General features: G+C 37.7%; 2 protein-coding genes and 1 pseudogene across 3 annotated transcripts; 2 read left to right on the top strand and 1 right to left on the bottom strand.

Moving 5' to 3' along the window:
- The first annotated feature begins 314 nt into the window (after nt 1–314).
- LOC115924038 (pyridoxal phosphate homeostasis protein-like) lies at nt 315–14,906 on the top strand. 2 transcript variants are annotated; one of them, XM_030985615.1, is made up of 7 exons: nt 315–507; nt 10,050–10,157; nt 11,095–11,206; nt 11,948–12,082; nt 12,439–12,581; nt 13,592–13,690; nt 14,287–14,906. In XM_030985615.1, the coding sequence occupies exons 1-7, from the start codon at nt 412–414 to the stop codon at nt 14,404–14,406; spliced, it is 813 nt and encodes a 270-aa protein (XP_030841475.1). In that variant the 5' UTR covers nt 315–411; the 3' UTR covers nt 14,407–14,906. The 2 variants fall into 2 exon arrangements, with proteins under 2 accessions (XP_030841475.1, XP_030841476.1); XM_030985616.1 differs by lacking the exon at nt 10,050–10,157.
- LOC115924036 lies at nt 593–4,316 on the top strand (annotated as a pseudogene).
- LOC115924037 lies at nt 5,863–7,962 on the bottom strand. The gene is made up of 2 exons (XM_030985614.1): nt 7,663–7,962; nt 5,863–7,349 (listed from the first exon to the last, which is right to left on the bottom strand). The coding sequence occupies exons 1-2, from the start codon at nt 7,722–7,724 to the stop codon at nt 5,867–5,869; spliced, it is 1,545 nt and encodes a 514-aa protein (XP_030841474.1). The 5' UTR covers nt 7,725–7,962; the 3' UTR covers nt 5,863–5,866.
- Nucleotides 14,907–19,151: the final 4,245 nt, after the last annotated feature.

Genomic DNA, 19,151 nt, shown 5'->3' with positions numbered 1-19,151 from the left:
GCTAATATAAAGAAAACGGCAGACTTTGGCACTTAAACCCATTTTTGAACCTAAACTCCGTAGAATTGCGTGTTCCTAAATGGGTGTATCATAATCTCAACTTGAAATTGAAATTAGACGTTTTCAACGCGAGAAATGTACCAGTTTAAAAGGTATTTGTTCTGCTTTAATATGCCACGTTTTATTTTTACATTCGACACTCTAGTAAAAGCTTTTTATTTATCTTCTCTTTATTACCCATGTTACACATTCATTTTTCGTTGTTTTTTAAAGACACCATAGTTTTGCGTTACGGGCTAATTTCGCCCGATTCCATGATCGCAAAGTATAGTAGCTAGCAAAGTGCTAAGTAGAGCTGCTGCACTATCAAAATTCTAATCCATTGTTTATCATTTGGTCAAAGATTGTGTGATGCAAAGGATCATAATGGCAACTGAAAACAGTGTAGCCAAAGCACTGAGTTCTGTGCGTGAACGGATTCAAGCAGCCTCCTTGCAAAAGGCGTCGGTGAGTTAGAGAACGGCTAATAGGCCTTATCGCAAATAGCCTTTGTCGCTGGCGGGCGCTCTTCGCGCAAAGGCTTCTGGGATAGAAAAGGGAGCAAACACGATCCCCGCTTTCAGGAAGCCATACAATGCCATACGTTTAGTGTAGTACTACTCAAAGTCCAAGCTATTTTTAATCAAATTTACTGCTCTTTCAGCCGCAGTTTGTAACCGATTTGATACTCATACCCAGAGCTACAGAACTAATCTTTGTTTTGTGGTACTTCACTGCAATAATGGCGGATGGAGCTCGTAGGTTTTTACAGCTTTCAGCCACTGAACTGAAGAAGTTTTTGAGGGATAGGCGCGTACCAGTCAATGATGAAAAACACGCTGAACTTGCTGAAAAAGCCTACTGGGCAGAAAAGCTTGATTTGCAGGTAAAGCCTTCTGATCAGAAAGCTGAGCAAGAGATTTTAAAGTGTCAGCAGGAAAAGTTGATACTTGATGATGGTTTAATACGACTTCCAAGACCAGAGACACTTACAGACGGTTGGGAAGATGGTCCTACCAATCTGCCTGACACATCCCGTGACCACATTGACAGTTTCATCAAAGCTGGTGAGTTGTGTTTTTTTAAACATCAAAAGGTTCAATAAAGGATAAATGGTTTTAAAAAATATGTATTTAACTGAAGTATAAATATGAAATCTATGATAAGATTCGGAATCTTGGACTAATGTGGGAGCATCACGTCTCATTTCTGAATCTGATCATCATCAATTCATGGGCATAATATTTTAAACTGTCATAATTTGTTAGGTTCTAGTCTACTCATGTTACTGTTAGTCTAGACCTATTCATATAGGAATTATTTTTATTTGTTTCTTTGCAAAGGAAACCGCAGAATTGGACTGGTAAAAACAGAAGGGAGGAGAACTCTTGCGCTGGGCAAAGGTCTTTACATGTCTGGTCATGTACAGTCAGTACAATATCATGGCATCGACCCAAAGATTTGCTACTGCTTCGTGCGAGGAAAGGTATATATCAGTGATATTATTTTAATAGACCTACATGTAGAGGTCTAGAATAGATTCATATTTAAAAATAAAATTTAAATGATGAAATTGGTAAAAGAGAAATACAGCTTAGTAAATCACAGTATGACTATGTATTAAGTTATGAACCAGTTCATATTCGGAAGAAGTAATGACTCATGCCATCATTATTATTATGTTCTTTCTTCATTCCTATTATTTCACAATTTATAGGTCGTTCCTCAGGTCAAGCTTTCTGAGTCGGCATACTCGACATGGCTAGTACTGCTGAAAGAGACGGGAAGAATCTGCACAGCTGAATGCAACTGTTGCGTAGGGTAAGCTGTTAAAAAATGCAGTTACATAAAATGTAGATATAACTTAAGAATAAATCACCACAAAAGTTGACGTTGACTAGACTCACAGATGTATGAATCTTGATCCAAATATTGAAGTTTCTTTTCTTAGCTAATTTTCATTTTCATTCTAACCCTAAACCAAACCCTAGATTTTGCCTCAAATTTACCCAATGCTTCCATCATTTATACATTTAACATTTTTTAAATAATTAATTAATTTTCGTAACAAGTTTTTGTGACTTCATGACAATAAAAGGGATGGGTAGAGAAAATATTCTTTGTAAGTAATTCTTTTCTCTTTTCATTTTTTTTCTCTCACAGTGTACAGGCCACCTGCAAGCACATTGCGGCTCTCCTGTTTGCTGTAGCAGAAGTAGTGGAGGAAGGTCGCAACGCATCCTGCACGTCACAGCCTAAAGCCTGGGGCCTTCCGCCAAAAAAGAGGATGAAAGAGGCTCTCCATCAACCTCAATTTGCTGAGAACATTAAAGTTGTGGCAATGAAAGAGGATGTTATGCATCAAGAGTTAGACAATAGTAGACCTTATCGTTCGAACTTTGACCCTAGACTCCATTGCCATCGTGCCAGGCGAAATATCAATGATTTCGACCTAGACTGGCTCGCCTCCATCACAAACGGGAACTGTGGTTTGTTAGCGTACACCAAGCGGGAGCCCAATGAACTACAATCAACGCCGAACATTTCAGAGGTCGACAGATACGAAGAGGTAGTCTCTTGTGATTTCCCTTTGACTGTGGCAGAGGCTCTTCAAGATCTTTCAGACATCCAGCTTATGGAAATAAGTACCCACCAGCAACAGGTCATCATAAGAGAAACAAAACAACAGGCGAAATCGAATCTTTGGAAGAAACACAGAGTTGGTCGCATAACTGCTAGTGTTGCTGGGGACTGTGCAGCAGCTGTGAGAAATGGTACTATCCATGGCCACTCCCAAGTTGCACGAGTGATGGGATATTATGGATCAGCATCGTCTTCAGCCCTTCAATGGGGAAAGAGCCAGGAAAAGGTAGCTGTCAAACAGTACACTGCTTACCATCGACTCAAATGCAAGAACTCCAATACAAAGTGTGAGGATACAGGCTTATGGATAAGTACCAAATTTCCATACATTGCTGCCTCTCCTGATGCTATCGTCACTTGTAGATATTGTGGCGAAGGGCTACTAGAAGTCAAAAATCCATACACACAGCGAAGATCCACAATAACTGAGTATGTGACACAGAAGGGAAGCTGCCTTGTGAGCGAAAATGGAACCAACCATCTCAATCGACGTCATCCCTACTTCGCCCAGGTACAATTGCAGCTGTGGGTGTCTGGAAAAAAGTGGTGTGACTTTGTGGTAAGGACAATTGCTAAGGTCAACAATCTACACGTGGAGAGAATCTTGCTCGATGATCAGTACATGGAGAACATCCTACCCAAGATCCACACATTCTTTCACAAAGGGATTGTGTCGGAATTTGCTAGCGGCCGAGTCAAGGACATTGTGATTAACAATTCAGTGCAAAAAACAATGAAATCAATGTTGGAGAAGCTTGATGCACCAGCTCGAACAATCAAGGAGGCCAACTTTCCATGTGGCATTTGTAATGACGAATGTGAGGAGTCACCACACGATGAGGACAAAAACAGTATTGGGTGTGACTCATGCGACAGATGGTTCCACTACTTTTGTGTTGGAATCCATGGAGAAGAGCCGTTCCTGAGGCGGAGGAAGTCATCATGGAAATGCAACACGTGTTCCTCAAAACTGAAGGCATGTAAACGGACCCGTCAAGTTTGATACCTTCTCATGTTTCATTGAATACTGTTCATGAAATTAAACACTTGTTTAGATCTGAGGTGCCATGCAAACCCATCGTGTTTATTGCCAGCTAAAACCGTACTTCCTCATTTGATGGAAATTTAGCCCGTTCTTCAAAACTAAAAATGTGTAGAGGAGTCTTTAAACTTGCGCAACAAAAGGTTGTCTATTTGAATTCTGATGTTAAATCTACATTTGAAGAATTTCCACATCTTACTAATGCCAAATATCTTTCCGAAAATGAATTGGGAGAAATTATTGATATTTAAGAAAGGTAGTCTCAGAAATCAACAGTATTCATAATTTAAATCTCCACTTTCAAGATGAATTGGAAGTTTGTTATCTTGTACATGTATGAAGCATAAACATGTCCTTATTTTTATGATCTGTAAATTTGTGTACATGATACTGATTTCTTTTCATAATGTATATGTATGAGAAAGAAAGTAAATGTTCAATTTAAGACAACTATCTTTCATGGCCTTGTATCTATTCATTTTTGTTAGGTATGGAAAGTTTTGTAATTTATGAAAGAGATAAAAAGAGAGAAATATCTTGATTCCAAAATGTATTAAAACTATCGCAATGAGTGACGATTCAGAAAATAAAATTGATTCAGATATACAACTTGTTTAGTAATGAATAGTAGAGAGAGGGAAGAGATGTATGTGTTGAGCTAAGTATAGAAGATAGGAGGAAGAAATGTACGTGTTGAGAAAAGTATAGAAGATAGGAGGAAGAGATGTACGTGTTGAGAAAAGTATAGAAGATAAGAGGAAGAGATGTACGTGTTAAGAAAAGTATAGAAGATAGGAGGAAGAGATGTACGTGTTGAGAAAAGTATAGAAGATAGGAGGAAGAGATGTACTTGTTGAGAAAAGTATAGAAGATAGGAGGAAGAGATGTACTTGTTGGGAAAAGTATAGAAGATAGGAGGAAGAGATGTACTTGTTGAGAAAAGTATAGAAGATAGGAGGAAGAGATGTACTTGTTAAGAAAAGTATAGAAGATAGGAGGAAGAGATGTACGTGTTGAGAAAAGTATAGAGGAGAGGAGGAAGAGATGTACTTGTTGGGAAAAGTATAGAGGATAGGAGGAAGAGATGTACGTGTTGAGAAAAGTATAGAAGATAGGAGGAAGAGATGTACTTGTTGAGAAAAGTATAGAAGATAGGAGGAAGAGATGTACGTGTTGAGAAAAGTATAGAAGATAGGAGGAAGAGATGTACGTGTTGAGAAAAGTATAGAAAATAGGAGGAAGAGATGTACTTGTTGGGAAAAGTATAGAAGATAGGAGGAAGAGATGTACTTGTTGAGAAAAGTATAGAAGATAGGGGGAAGAGATGTACTTGTTGGGAAAAGTATAGAAGAGATAGGAGGAAGAGATGTACGTGTTGAGAAAAGTATAGAGGAGAGGAGGAAGAGATGCATGTGCCAAGAAAACTTATGGGAATGCCACACCCCACCGACCAAACCCCCCCCCCCCCTCATCCACTTTGGTTACTACATTGCTAGCTGGGTATCTCAATTAGGACCCCCAAAAAGAAGATGTTGTATTGCCCTTTGTAACCGACCAAAGAAAATTGAAATCAATGAACGGCTTTAAAAAAAAAAAAAAAATTAATGTTTTTTTTAGAAGAAAAAAATGTATTTAAGTATTTAAAACTGAGAAATATCAGCCAAAGAGTTTTTTTTTTAAAGTAAAAAAAAAAAAAGATTTCCGACCGACCGACACATATTTTGGAATCTTAAGGGCAAATACAACATCTTTTTTTTTCAGGCCTTATATTATTCATTGATTATACAACAGTTTATCTCTATAAAACACAATCACATTCTCTTTCACATTTTTATTCTCCATCTCATACTGCTCGTAATGTAGCCTTTTTTTCTTCTATTCTTTTTTTATTTTGCCAGCTCTCCTTTCTCATTCTTCACACGTTCGCCCTCATGTAAATGACTTTTATTCTCTTATCTTTTTCAATTTCTGCAAATCACAAATCTAAATAAAAAGACACACAAGAAATTTAGGTGCACATACATATATTTCAATGTCTTCACTTTGATGCAAATATCACAAATATTGTCATGTGTTGGCTCTTAAAAGAGCCTTTGGGTTTCTGTTTTCTGACTTTACTGTCCATTTGCAGTGAACCTCACATTACGAGTTCAGAGGTACCAGCATTGGCTGCATGTTCACGATTGCAGAGCACACCACAAGTGCAGACTCCATCAGGTCTATCATCGTCAGGGGAATTGGACCTTGAAGAATGCCAAACTCCTTCATCCTCCCTATAGCACGTTCGACGTGTATACGAGCATTAGCAACCGTCTTTGTCTGGACATCCTCCGACTCGGTGAACTGGTTGGTAGCCTTCGTTGTCCTCATGAAGGGTGGAATAACAACTTTAACTTGTTTTTCCAACAAGAGGTCCTGGATGTTGAATCCGCGATCGGCCATGATGGTATCACCTTTCTCGAACTTGTCTATGATGTTTGACATTTTTACCAACTTCTTGTCTGACGTGTTACCCCCTGCTGGCTTTGACACAAATGAGATGGTCCCACCTGGTGTTATTCCAACGAGACACTTCAACGTTGGCCGTGCTTTGTACTGGCTGTACACCTGGGAATGTGAGCCTGCCAGTGTCGGTCTGTCGATCTGAATCTCTGTGCAGTCAATGATACATCGTACAGTTCCATGAAATTTGTTGAAGCAATTCGGGTAGTACTTGTGAGTGTCCTCTTGACTTGGCCAAAGGATGAAACTTTCAAGCTCCTTGCTCAGGAAAGGAATCCAGGTTGAAAGCACTAGTGAAACGGTGCTTTGGCTTACTCCAAACCGGAATGCGAGATCTTCTTCTCGGAGATTGAGACGAAGCTTCATCAAAGTCATTAGTAGTTCATCTTCGAGGGACTGCGATCGCTTTTTTCCTGGTTTCTGGTGGTTCAGCACTTGGTAGTTTTTATCATCAAGTGATGACTTTCCTTTGAAGTAGTGCAGTGTGACGGCACGAGGATGCACCTGCTCCATAAGCCATTTATATTGCTGATACGTGGGGATTCCAGTGTAGAATTTGATTAGATCATCAGATGACGAAATGTCCTCGATTCCGAACCTCTTTTTGGCACCAAGAGTTTTTTCCAGTGAGGTGACTTTTGCCGCTAGGTCATTCACAGTCTGTTTTAACACCTCGCATTTCGATGTGGCTTCGTGCAGCTGAGTCTCAATGTCGTTGACATAAGCTTGCGAGAAGACTTGCGGAGAAGTGTTGCTGTTGGCATAGTTGTGCTCCTCGCTGCTCTGCGTGATGTCAAAATCAGTGGGGTTGACCTGGACTCCGACGGACTTGGACTTCTTGTCTCGACGACTTGGCTGCGGTGGTTCGTTTTCCTTGTCATCCCTTAGCTTTGGTGGAGCTCGGCTGGGAGTCTTGGGCTGCGCCTCGTAACCTTTCAAGTGCAATGAAGGGTGCTTGTTATCGGGGTAGGGTTGTCCATGCTGAAAATGATTGCTGCAAATTCTCGTGGAAGAAGTTACTTGGAACATGTCTCGGTTGAGTAGCCTGGTCCACTGGGCGTAGTTCCGGGGATCTGTGCACTTGTGAAACCTTAGGTTGTTAACATGGTCCTTCACAACATATCTGTGGAGAGAAGAAAAAGAAGACAAAAATTATAATATAAATCAATAATCATCTGAATCATTACATAGATTTGTCTATATTATGATTTTAACTTGTCAATTGAACTAATTTTCTCATTGTTCGTTCAACTTATTTTTGCAGAAAACTTCAATTCCGCATTCCAGACAAAAATGTTAAGAGGCTGTTGTTGTTAGTAACAACGCCGTAGCTGTCCCGACACGATTCCCTTCTCCACTCCACTGTAGACTCTAGGGCCTTCCACTTTGTCATCACAAAACTCGAGTGTAAACTAAACATCAAAACTCTATCTTACCTTTCTGGATATCTTCGGTCATTGTTGCACCCATAGACAGCACATCTGTCTCCACCACCCATCGTGTAGAATAAATGTAATCAGTGAGTTTGCAAGACAAAATATCACGAGCTGAAAAGTAAGACTGAACGCTGAAAGCTGAAAAGTGAAACTGAAAGCTGAAAGCTGAAAGCTGAATGGGCGAACGTGCGATGTACGTACTGTGTGTCGGCTGCTATTGTTCGCATGGTCGCGATCACACGTTTGCGGCGCTCTTGCTCCCTTTTCAATCCCATCGTCCTTTGCGTGAGTCTATTTGCGATAAGGCCTATGTCATTAACTATAAACAGTTATAGATGTATGTAGCGGATCGATCGGTGGGGCTCCAGAGCCAGCGGAGCTCGCGGCTAGCTGAAGCCTGAGCTGACCCGAGCAGGCGTAGCATGCAGTATAGGGAGCTGGTGTAATCAATGTAGAGGGGCGAAGCGGGGGAGGAGGGGGGTGGGGTGAATTGTTGCCCACTTGCGTTTACCACAGTTGCAATATATCAATGACATGATGTAAGACTAAGAACTAAGTAACTAGTAAAATTTAATGCTGAGTGCAGTGTTTGTTAGACTAAAGTTAGTCTAGATCTAGTGTCTGAAAAATCTGACATCGCTTTTTTTAAATGAGGGAATTATTCTGGGCCGAGGGGGAGAAGAAGTGTTTAAATTCTAGCAAACATCTTATCATTAAGATCATTTAGTTTTACTAGCTTATTGCCTTATGTACCTCTTTAACTGAAGCTTCCAATTAGATGAGACTTTCTGTATTTAATTATTATTTTGTGTGTTACCCAGCTCAGTCTGTGAATACAAATGTTATTGTAGGGTCTAGTACATGTAGAATATAGGTCTAGATTTCTAGACTAGCTACATGTAGGTAACTGTTTAATCTGATTTTTTCTTTTTCTTCAAAATCTCTGACCTGAATTAAAATCATTTTCTTGGTATTCAACAGGATCATTTTCAGTTGCATGCATTAGTATCTAATTGTACTCGTTTACTTTTAGTCTGCAATGTTGATGCCTCCCAAGACGAAAATCCAATTGAAACCAATTGAACACCAATTGAAATTTCAATTGGTTTCAATTGGTTTCAATTGGTCTCAATAGGTTTTAACAGGTTTCAATGGGACCTCAGATGTTTTCAATTGGTCCAGATTGGCCCCATTGGACAAATTGGCCCCATTGGCCCCATTGGCCTAGGCCCCATTAGACTTTAATGGGTCCCCAATCGGTTTCAATTGGTCCGGATTGGCCCCATTGGACAAATTGGCCCCATTGGCCCCATTGGCCTAGGCCCCATTAGACTTAATGGGTCCCCAATTGGTTTCAATTGGTCCGGATTGGCCCCATTGGACAAATTGGACCCATTTGCCCCATTGGCCTAGGCCCCATTAGACTTTAATGGGTCCCCAATTGGTTTCAATTGGACCAATTGGCCTTAATTTGGACTTCAATTGGTCCCATTGAAACCAATTGGCCAATTGAAACCAACAAATCTAGGCATCTCATGAATATTCATTATCACTTTACACGTGTCACAGAAAAATAAATTTATCATGATTTGTTAAGCAAATTATGACAATGCACATCAATTTTGTGATTTCTTTATTCCTTCAGCAATTATTAACCAATAGATTATTTTGTCTGATCATGTTACAATTACATTTACGTTTTAGCAATAGATATATTGATTTATATATTGATTATATGATTACTAACCAAGAAACAATATACATATTTAGTATATATATTTGTATGAGCCAATGTCACTGTAAATGAAACTCTTGAATTCACTTCAAATGATCTTTGTGATGAAGTTAATGCAAATGAGATTGGAATATACCTAATTGGTGGACAGTTGCCAATATCGATTATGAAGTATCAATAATTTATCACTGGTTCTTCTAACTGGATCGATTTACCAATTGAATCCCCATTGAATTTCCCCATTGAATCCCAATTAATACCAATTGGCAATTTGGAGTAAATGGAAAGTGAAACAATGGGTACCCATTGAAACCAATTGGCAATTGGTCCCCATTGGAACCAATTGGCAATTGGTCCCCAATTTGGAGTAAATGGAAAGTGAAACAATGGGTACCTATTGAAACCAATTGGCAATTGGTCCCCATTGGAACCAATTGGCAATTGGTCCCCATTGGTTTCAATGGGTACCCATTGTTTCACTTTCCATTTACTCCAAATTGGATTCAATGGGGACATTCAATGGGGATTCAATTGGATTTTCGTCTTGAAAAATCGAAGAAGAAAGAAATCAAGTTTACCATGAATTCAAAGTCTAAGTCTGTATTTCTATATCAATACAGGATGTTTATATTTTAAATGTTTATTTTTGTAGACGATTCCCAGTGTTGAGCCAAGATTAGTAGCAGTGAGCAAAACCAAACCAGTGTCTATGATCCTGCAGGCTTATCAAACAGGACAACGTAACTTCGGTGAAAATTATGTAAGAACAAGCTGTGAGCTGCCTGTAAGAAGGCTGTGTTTTGTCAATGGGAAAAACAGCTTTCTATGACAACATAATATGTATTATTCAGAAAAGGTTTTGTTATTACAGCTAGGTTGCATTGAAAACAAATTGTGTAGTGATAGCTAGTTGACAGAGTCTGCAAATACAGACTAGCATGTATACCTAAATATAGAATACCCTGCAACCCATGACTTACATGTATGCCAGGTCAGTTATGAAACAATAAGTACTTGTATAATACATGAATACACGACTACAAAGATGTCTGACTGCACAGTCTTTCGTACTTCAATCAAGGTCTCTAATTGGTCTGCTATAAGAACATAATGTAAAGTGAATATTGATATTTCTACTGCACGTCTATAACTAGTACGAGAAAAATACATGCTGTTATTTACTGCCATGATGATTTGATCTGTATCATTTGTTAAGATTTACATGTATATATAATAAAAGTGTTCACCAATCTCATAGCAACTAGTACAACCACTGCAAAGGTGCCTGGACCAAAGTTGAATTGTTTATTTTTGCAAGCAATTAGTTTGGTGAATGGTTAAGTTTTATGGTCTCAGTAATATAGACGTGTTTGCTCAAGCTTTTGTGGCTTCCATTTTACTTCAGGAAATGTGATCATTTTATTCTGAATCTTAAAAAGGGGTGAAATGAAAATAATTTTTAGGGATATACTTTGAAATAACTTTGCACCTTCATTAATGTTCGCGGAGCAAATCTAAACTTTAGAAATTTGTTGAGGATATGAATCATATGATGGACTTGATAATCAAGGCACTTTATAAGTCTCATTTTACGCCATCAGCTTTGGAGAAATAAATGAACATACATATTTGATGGGAGTGTTGATGATAAAGGGTTTAATTTATGTGTAAGTGTTTTTGTTTTGTTTTTTTGTCAGGTACAAGAATTAGTCGACAAAGCTCATGATGACTTGATCAGAGAGCAATGTGCAGACATTAGGTGGCATTATATAGGTCATCTCCAGAGTAACAAGGTCAAGAAACTTCTCAGTGAGTAAAACCCCCTCTCACACTTTCACCCGAACAGACCTTGAAAATCTTTTTTTAAAAAAAAACTAATTGTCATACAAGCTTCTCTAATAAGGATGCCAGTTTTTAAGCAAAAGCCTGAATTCAGGCCCTGGCGTGTTATTTTCAGGCCATATTTTAGGTTTTTTGTGTGTGCTGCAAGGCCCTTTGATCAATTCTAACTGGCATCCCTGTACTCTTGAGTGTATCAATAGCTAATGAGATCTGTCTCCATCTTATAGGAAGAAAAACCATCTTTCACCAAAGTTTTGATGTGTCATCATGTGTGTGTATGTGCTTTGTGCTTATCTGGCAAATGATCTTTAGTTTCGACATTTCATTTGGGGAATGCATCTGACTTTGAAGTATCATCGTGATACCGGTATTGGTATTGGGATTCCAATAAGAATAGTGAAATGTTAATGAAGTGAGATTTTGGATGTAAATGATGGAAGTAATCATGGAAGGTAATAAATTATTCAATATTTTATTAGGTCCTTTAAGAAAATCATTTTGGCAGAACATGGTAATCTGAATATTAATAAAGAAACTGAATAAACAAACAAGATAACAAATATTTCTATCAGGAAAAGAAAAAAGAAAAAGTAAGAAAGGGAATTCAAACAATATTGGAATAGAATTCATGGAATTAGGTGAGAAAGATTGATATATTTCTTTCAGACGCTATTTTTCTCCTATTTTTTCCCCTTTTCATTTCCTAAGGCTCTCCTAATCTATACATGGTGGAGACTGTGGATTCTAAGAAGTTAGCCTCAGAGCTTGAGAAGCATTGGAGCAAAGAGACAGACAGAGGAAAACTCAGGGTTTATGTGCAACTCAACACAAGCGGAGAAGCAAGTAGGAAATTATATCACTTTTATTTCGTTCTGCCCTTCATATAAAAGAGTGGAGTGTAATCTGACTTCAGTAGTTACTAGATGCATCTATTTTTGTATTTTGAAGAAAGGAAAAAAAAATTGTTTTGTTTGATAAGTATGCATTTTTTCTTCCTTCCCTTCACAAAAAAAGAGTGGGATTAAACACTAAATCATTAGGAACTTGCTACATTCTTGTGAAAAAAGAGATATTTTTGTGTACTTGTAAAAAATGCAATTTGTTTCCCCCATTACATAAACGAGTGGGGTTTAATTCCAAAGCAACAGTGACTAGCTACATTTTAAAAAGGAAATAACATGTTATTTTCCCTTTGCCAGATAAGAGTGGTGTGCCGCCAGAGGAGAGTAGCAGTTTAGTGAGACATCTCTTTGATAACTGCCCAAGCTTAGACTTTGCAGGTCTCATGACTATTGGAGCTTTTGATCATGATCTTGAGAGTGGTCCCAATCCAGATTTTCAGGTAACACCAATTTTAGTTTTCCAAAAATCTCACGATTGTCATTTTATGTTATGTTTTAGATATAATAGAAGATTGTTTCTTATTTTCCAGCATGATGTCAAATGACAGAAAACATGTCATATATGTAACAGATGATATTAGATTGATTCAATTGTTGTCTGGTGTTAACTCATTTATGAAATGTAAATTTGCGACTGTAGCATGCATGTATATTTTACTGAACCAGGCATGGAATTTCTCCCTTGATGGATGGATTATAGTTCATTTCATGTAGGCTGGCAGATTGTATTAAATTCTCCTTTCAACCAGAAAACCAAAACCAAAACATCAAGTGTTACATGTACAGTGAATCCTGTATATAAAGACCACTCTAGGGTGACAACAAAAGTGTTTTTTTTATAGGCAAATAGTCTTTATGTAGAGGTTCTTTTAGTACAGGTCCCTATTAGAAAAGATTGTCAAGGGAAACCAAAAATGTCTTTGTATACAGGTGGTCTCTAAAGCAGGTTTCACTGTATCTGCAGGACAAAACATTTGACTTGATTGAAGATAAAGTTGAGTTCTGGTCATGCGATTGCATTGTGAAAGAAACATTGGGGAATCGACCAGAAAAGGTTGATCATCTAGCATAAGTATTGATGTGTACTGCAAGTTTCTGGAATCATCAAAATGATAAGAAATTTGGCCCAGTCTTGGTAAAATTACAAGCACTGTACACAGAAAGATGTATATGGGACTACACAAACATGTGGCATAAAAATCTGTCCCAAATTTTAAGATGTTACATGCCATATTTAAAATATTAAGGCATTTGAAGAGCCATGCTTTTCAGGGAACACGTTTTATCTGTTGTTCTTCCACACTTGCAGAATACAATGATAATGCTCACAAATTATATTTCACTTCTTCCCAGAACTCGACCTTCTCTTTAATGTTATAAATTAGCCTTGAGAATAACGTGTATATTTGTCACTGTAGCACCGTTTATTTCTTCCATCTCTTTATCACAGTGTCTTGTTAGATGTAGAGAAGATCTATGCAAGGAATGCAGTCTGGATATAGACAAGGTGGAACTGAGTATGGGCATGTCACATGACTTTGAACATGCAGTAAGTAATAATAATAATAACATTCCGCTTTTATATAGCGTCCAATACATCAATACAACAATGTGTCCAAGTGCTTTACAGTGCTTTACAGATATATTATTACCCCGGTCATCGGATTCAGGCTTACCCGCACACAATGTATACACATTCTCCACTCCCTTGGGAGCATTCCGGCCATTCGCCATTTTACAAGCGCGCACTTGCTCATCCAACTACATTAACTTTGGCATCCTGGAATAGTACTAGTCTGCTGGCACAGACTCTAATTTGACACTTTACCAAAGTTCCTAAAGCCTTGAACAGAGCCTAGCTCTGTCAGTTTCTAGCTGTGTCTGGAGTAGCTAAAGTACAGAGCCTATGCATTATGCTGTTAGCTTAGACTCACAGTGCAGACACTGATACACACAGCGACTGACAAGGTTTTGTGCCTGAAAACTAGACTACCTCCTAAACACTCTTACCCTAAAAAAATAGTTCAGTATAAAAACTGATCATAATTGTGTATTTAGTCAATTTAATGACATTGTCTCATCTTATTTACAAATTTGAATTGATTAATCCCATCATGTGATGTTTGCTCTCTATTTGTCTTGCAGATCTCTGTGGGAAGTACAAACATCAGGGTCGGGAGTACTATATTTGGAGCAAGAGGGAGTGACGCAAGAAGGAGTAATGGGGCATCAAGATCAGTACGGAGCAAGGAAGAATCTTTGTGATTTCAGTTTGAATTTATGAACTGAATTGAAATGTACTCCACAGTGAGGGAGCCCTTCGCTTGCATTAGAATTATGATATGTGAAATTAGTGAAAGGGAAGGTCGAGGTACTGCCCCATACCTATTTAAATATAGTACGTAAAGTATGATGTATAGCTTCTTTTCATTTTCCTTTTATTTGTTATTTTTCTAAACATACTCAAAGCATGTAAATGTTTGGGACAGGTTTTGGAGTTTAAATGCTATGTTCTTCATTGTTTTTATTTTGAAATCGTCAATGTGTCGCACTTATTAAAATACTGTCTTCTCATTAAACATGTAGTTGAAATATATTTCACAATCTGTTCAACAATTATATGAACCACCTAAACATTGATAATCCACTGCCATAAGACTAGTTGAGCCATGAAAGGGAGTGGGTCTTCAATTTCCATGTGCAGGAGGTCATAATTCGCTGACATCAGACTTGGTGGAAATACCGTTAATGGGTGTACAAGACTGCACACAGCAAACCCGTTGGCCAATCAAGAGATGCCCCTTGTCTCTCAGAGAGTCTTTGGGAGATGTGTATTTGTTTTTTATAAACTTAACTTTAGTTAATTATGTCATTTATAGTTTAAGGAGCCTATCCAGAACAAGCTCTGCTTTTCCATTGGCTCTGACACTATTTCTCTTAAGTTCAACTCAAGGACAATGTTCTGAATAGTGTGTACCGGTATTGTATGTAATCATTTTCAATGTGTTGTTACACTCTTTGTAAAATGAGATATTTTGGAAACCAATAAACTAAATTAAACTAAACCAAATGTCCAATAATGACTTTACCATAAGGGGAAAAGACAGAGCATTACATAAAGCTTGTTGGTCATAAAAATGAAGGCTAATCCTGATGAATGACTACACCCGTTATTGGGTAAACACCCGAAACAGTGTCAAATTCCCCATGAGAGCCCGCTTCTTAGTGTCTTGAATGATATATAATACATTTCCATTTTACTCCAATGAAATTAATTGGATTTCCAAAATTTATTGAAGCAGTCCTCTGATGGTCAAATTCGTTAGTTTGTTAGTTAGCTTGTGCCACAACTTGCAGCAACTGATGAGGAGGATATTCCTCCACCCCTTTTTATTTTGAGAGCCATTTTGACAACACATCAAATCAAAGATTGTTGTTGACCTGACAATTACATGTACTGCTTATGGCCCTATGAAAAGACCTTCATACTAGAACTAGAAAGAAATGAACGCACTAACTGCGAAGGTTCAAATACCCAGGAACATGAACAGATTCCTGGGGGCTGGACGGAACGAAGTGACAATGAGCTTAAGTCAGAGGTGTTGTAGTCGAGTGGTTTAAGCACTTGACTTGAAACGCAAAGATCATGGGTTCGATCCCCGATACGGCACTAATTTCCTTTGGCAAAGCATTAATCTACATTTGCCACTCCAAACCCAGGAGAGAAATGGGGACCAGGTAGGATGACGAAAGCCTTGTTAGTAATTGCTATATTTTGTGAAAAACGCTATGTAAATCTATATTATTATTATTATTATTTTAAAGTGAGTTTACAATGACTTCATAATGAAATCACTTTTTCATTCTATGACCATTCGATTTCATTGAAACAGTATGAATCCGAAATAAGTCATCTCATTGCCCGAATTATCCTGTTTCTAAATGATTGTGAACGAGTGAAGCGATTGAGCGTGGTAAAAGTGCAATTTTTTTTTTAATATAAAAGATATTTGGGCACCTCGTTGTTAAATATGTAGGTATTCAGGCACCACACTGCCAGAATCGTGAGATTTCTAAACGGCGCGAGATAGCGAGCGAGGAAAAGACACTTTATCATCAATTAAATGATATTTCCTCATGAAAATACATACTCTAGTGTTATCTTATAATTGTTTTTTCACAAAATCCATGTTATTCCAAAACATTGATTGTTTTGGTATATATTACAAAAATTATTATGAAAATGCTATCTTAATGAAGCAATAACAAGCTGTGCATATGTTGACCTATGAACTCAAATATGCTGGACCAATTTGTTATTTGTGTGGAGGCCCCTTTACAACTTGAACATGCCTATATCTATCAAGAAAAGATCAATTTCTGATATTTTTTCTTCATAGGGGACGTATGTTCCATGATATTGGTCATATTGATCCTGTACTTGCCCTGAACCTAGTAAATAAAAAATTATGTTTTGCTGTTTTGTTGCATGGCATGGATTGGTGTTATATTCTCACAAGATAATGCATGATTTACCAGTAGAGGGTCAGTTACTACACAAACCTTTGTCATCATTTGAAAAATGCAAGATACTATTTATTGCATGGAAATCAAATTTATTCAAATAATTTTAAAATATTGGGTTTCATTTTGCATTTCAATTTGCCAACAAAAAATTATGAATTTTTAAATTTTAGATGATGAAGTTATTAAAATTGAAAGTTTTTCAACTCTTTACAGTGATATTTGTTGCATATGTTATTTAGATTAATGCAGGATCAACATGTTTTAAATTGTGAATATTTTGTATGTGAGATTGTTGAGGCATTATCAGTATTACCTTTTTAAAGTGAGTATGAACAGAAAAAACTTCTTGCTTGCAATTTTTGATTTTTTTTTTCTCCATGTACGGTAATGTGTGGCAAATGAACATAAAAAAACAAATGCTAGATTTAGGTGAAAATATTCCTGGGTATGTCCAGTGTTCAATCATGAAAAAGATATTAAATTGTCTGTATGTATGAAATGGATTGTCTTTATTTGAGAATAAATTATTTTCCATAAGTATTTTCTGGCCATGAAGTAATCATTTTAGTAATATATACATGTTTGTAATGTCTATTCGAAGGCAGCGTGAAACCAAGAGAGAGAGAGAGAGAGAAATCAGAAGAAAGAAGAAAAAAAAACTGAATACCAAAGAAGCGTGTGTCGAATTTCAAATGACCAGCTTACTTCTGTATTCAAAGTTAATGATATTTTCCCATTGTGAAGATTTGTTTTTAATTTCTTTTGTTAATTTATAGATGATATATTTCATTTTCTTTATATGTTGTACGAGTCTTGAATGCATTCCATCTGATATGGTTTTCCATGCATCATATTATCATCGGAATCCCCCACAAAAGCAAGATGTAGTATTGCAGAAGGCAGCCATTTTGTCACTACACCGCTTTTGCCTCTCCGATTGTTTCTTTACGTACTTTGTCCAGTTTGTCCTTATACTATTTTGGTAATAATATATGGCATAGCTATGAGTTACGGGAAAGGGGCACACACCCTCTCATTTTAATGCGGAAAGAATAAAGAAGACAAGAACATGATATAGCTCGCAAGCCTTCGGCATGGCCCCACCCCACCCACCCCAATCGTTACAATTACCCCCCCCCCCCCCTCTCTCTCCTTGCTGACTGGACCCATGCTGTGCCTGCAAGGTATGTTGCTTAATTAAGCATTATCTTGTACCACGCACAGAAAGAAACAAATATTGATGTCATCCCTGGTAGTGTAATCACAATCATGACGATGTAGGTTTTTTTTACCAATGTCTAAAAATGGGTTATTTTATTTTTATTTTTCCCTTTGTAGGTGCCCCTTTTATCCTAAAGTGCCCTTTGTTGTTGGTGCCCCTCCCCTATTTTGAAAGACACTCCGCCGCCCCTGCATTATGCTACTTGGTGGTGATGATGCGGATTTTGTTCTGACCCCCCTCCCCCAAAGGTTATTGCTAATTACGCTCTGCGCCGAGTTGTAATATTTCGATTTGCTGACATTTTGGATTCACTATAATCAGGAGATATTATGTCATACTTGATTCTCTCTATTTCAAGTGGAAATGTGTGAACTGAAGGGTGTTTTTCCTTATCGTTAATATAAGGTGGACTGAGCATTTTGTAGACATTTAGCTAATGATGAATAGAATGTTATTAAACTGTAAGGTAAATGGAATGTTAATTCTCGGCCCACTTTTGTTCATTAGTAATATAAACGACATTGAGAAGTCATCTGCTTCAATTTATACTTTTTGCTGACGACTCGAATATTTTTTGTTGTCACACCGCGATCGAGAGCATTAATATTGACGCAAATATTAAATAACGAACTTAAAAGTGTTACAAATTGGATAAAAGCAACTATCACTTAACTTAGACAAATCTAGTTACATGCTATTTAGTAAAAAGGTTGCGAATTTGCCAAATTGTATAACTTTTGATGGTACTGTCATTCAAAGGGCCCGATCAACTAAATTTGTGGGGCTATAGTCATTGATCTTGAAAAGCGCACATTGATAATCTGCAAAATCATCATACTCGCAACACTGGTATCCTAAGGCTTCCTACTCCTTTATATTATACCTTGTATTCCACGTTTATTCTTCCGTAGTCCTTGAATTACGAACTTATCGCCTGGGGTAGTGCAGCAACTTCCCAAATTAATAGACTCTTTATATTACAAAAAAGAGCGATTCGTATTATTAATAAATGCAGATTTCCAGGGACACACAAATAATTTTTCTGAATAATAACATTTTTAAAATTAAAGCAAGCTCAACACTAAACAATAGCTTTTTTTTTTTTTGGGGGGGGGGGGGGGGGTAAGCGGACACTTTTTTTTTTGGTAGTCCAAAAAAAAAATCGCAACGACTCAGCCAACCGAAAAGTCACTCAGTGGGGGGGGGGGGGGGGGGGGGGGGGGGGGGGGGGGGGGGGGGGGGGGGGGGGGGGGGGGGGGGG

Source organism: Strongylocentrotus purpuratus, unplaced genomic scaffold (assembly GCF_000002235.5).
Source record: "Strongylocentrotus purpuratus isolate Spur 01 unplaced genomic scaffold, Spur_5.0 spur5_scaffold_15, whole genome shotgun sequence".
NCBI classification, from domain to species: Eukaryota; Metazoa; Echinodermata; class Echinoidea; order Camarodonta; family Strongylocentrotidae; genus Strongylocentrotus; species Strongylocentrotus purpuratus.
This window is presented reverse-complemented; position numbering and strand designations above follow the sequence as displayed.

Bases quoted from the DNA above. Each gene is read 5' to 3' on its own strand.
- LOC115924038 (XM_030985615.1), top strand. From the start codon at position 412: ATGCAAAGGATCATAATGGCAACTGAAAACAGTGTAGCCAAAGCACTG. The intron at 10,158-11,094 runs GTAAGAACAAGC...TTTTTTTGTCAG, and splicing joins GTAACTTCGGTGAAAATTAT to GTACAAGAATTAGTCGACAA. The intron at 12,582-13,591 runs GTAACACCAATT...TCTTTATCACAG, and splicing joins GTCCCAATCCAGATTTTCAG to TGTCTTGTTAGATGTAGAGA.
- LOC115924037 (XM_030985614.1), bottom strand. From the start codon at position 7,724: ATGGGTGGTGGAGACAGATGTGCTGTCTATGGGTGCAACAATGACCGA. The intron at 7,350-7,662 runs GTAAGATAGAGT...TTCTCTCCACAG, and splicing joins GACCGAAGATATCCAGAAAG to ATATGTTGTGAAGGACCATG.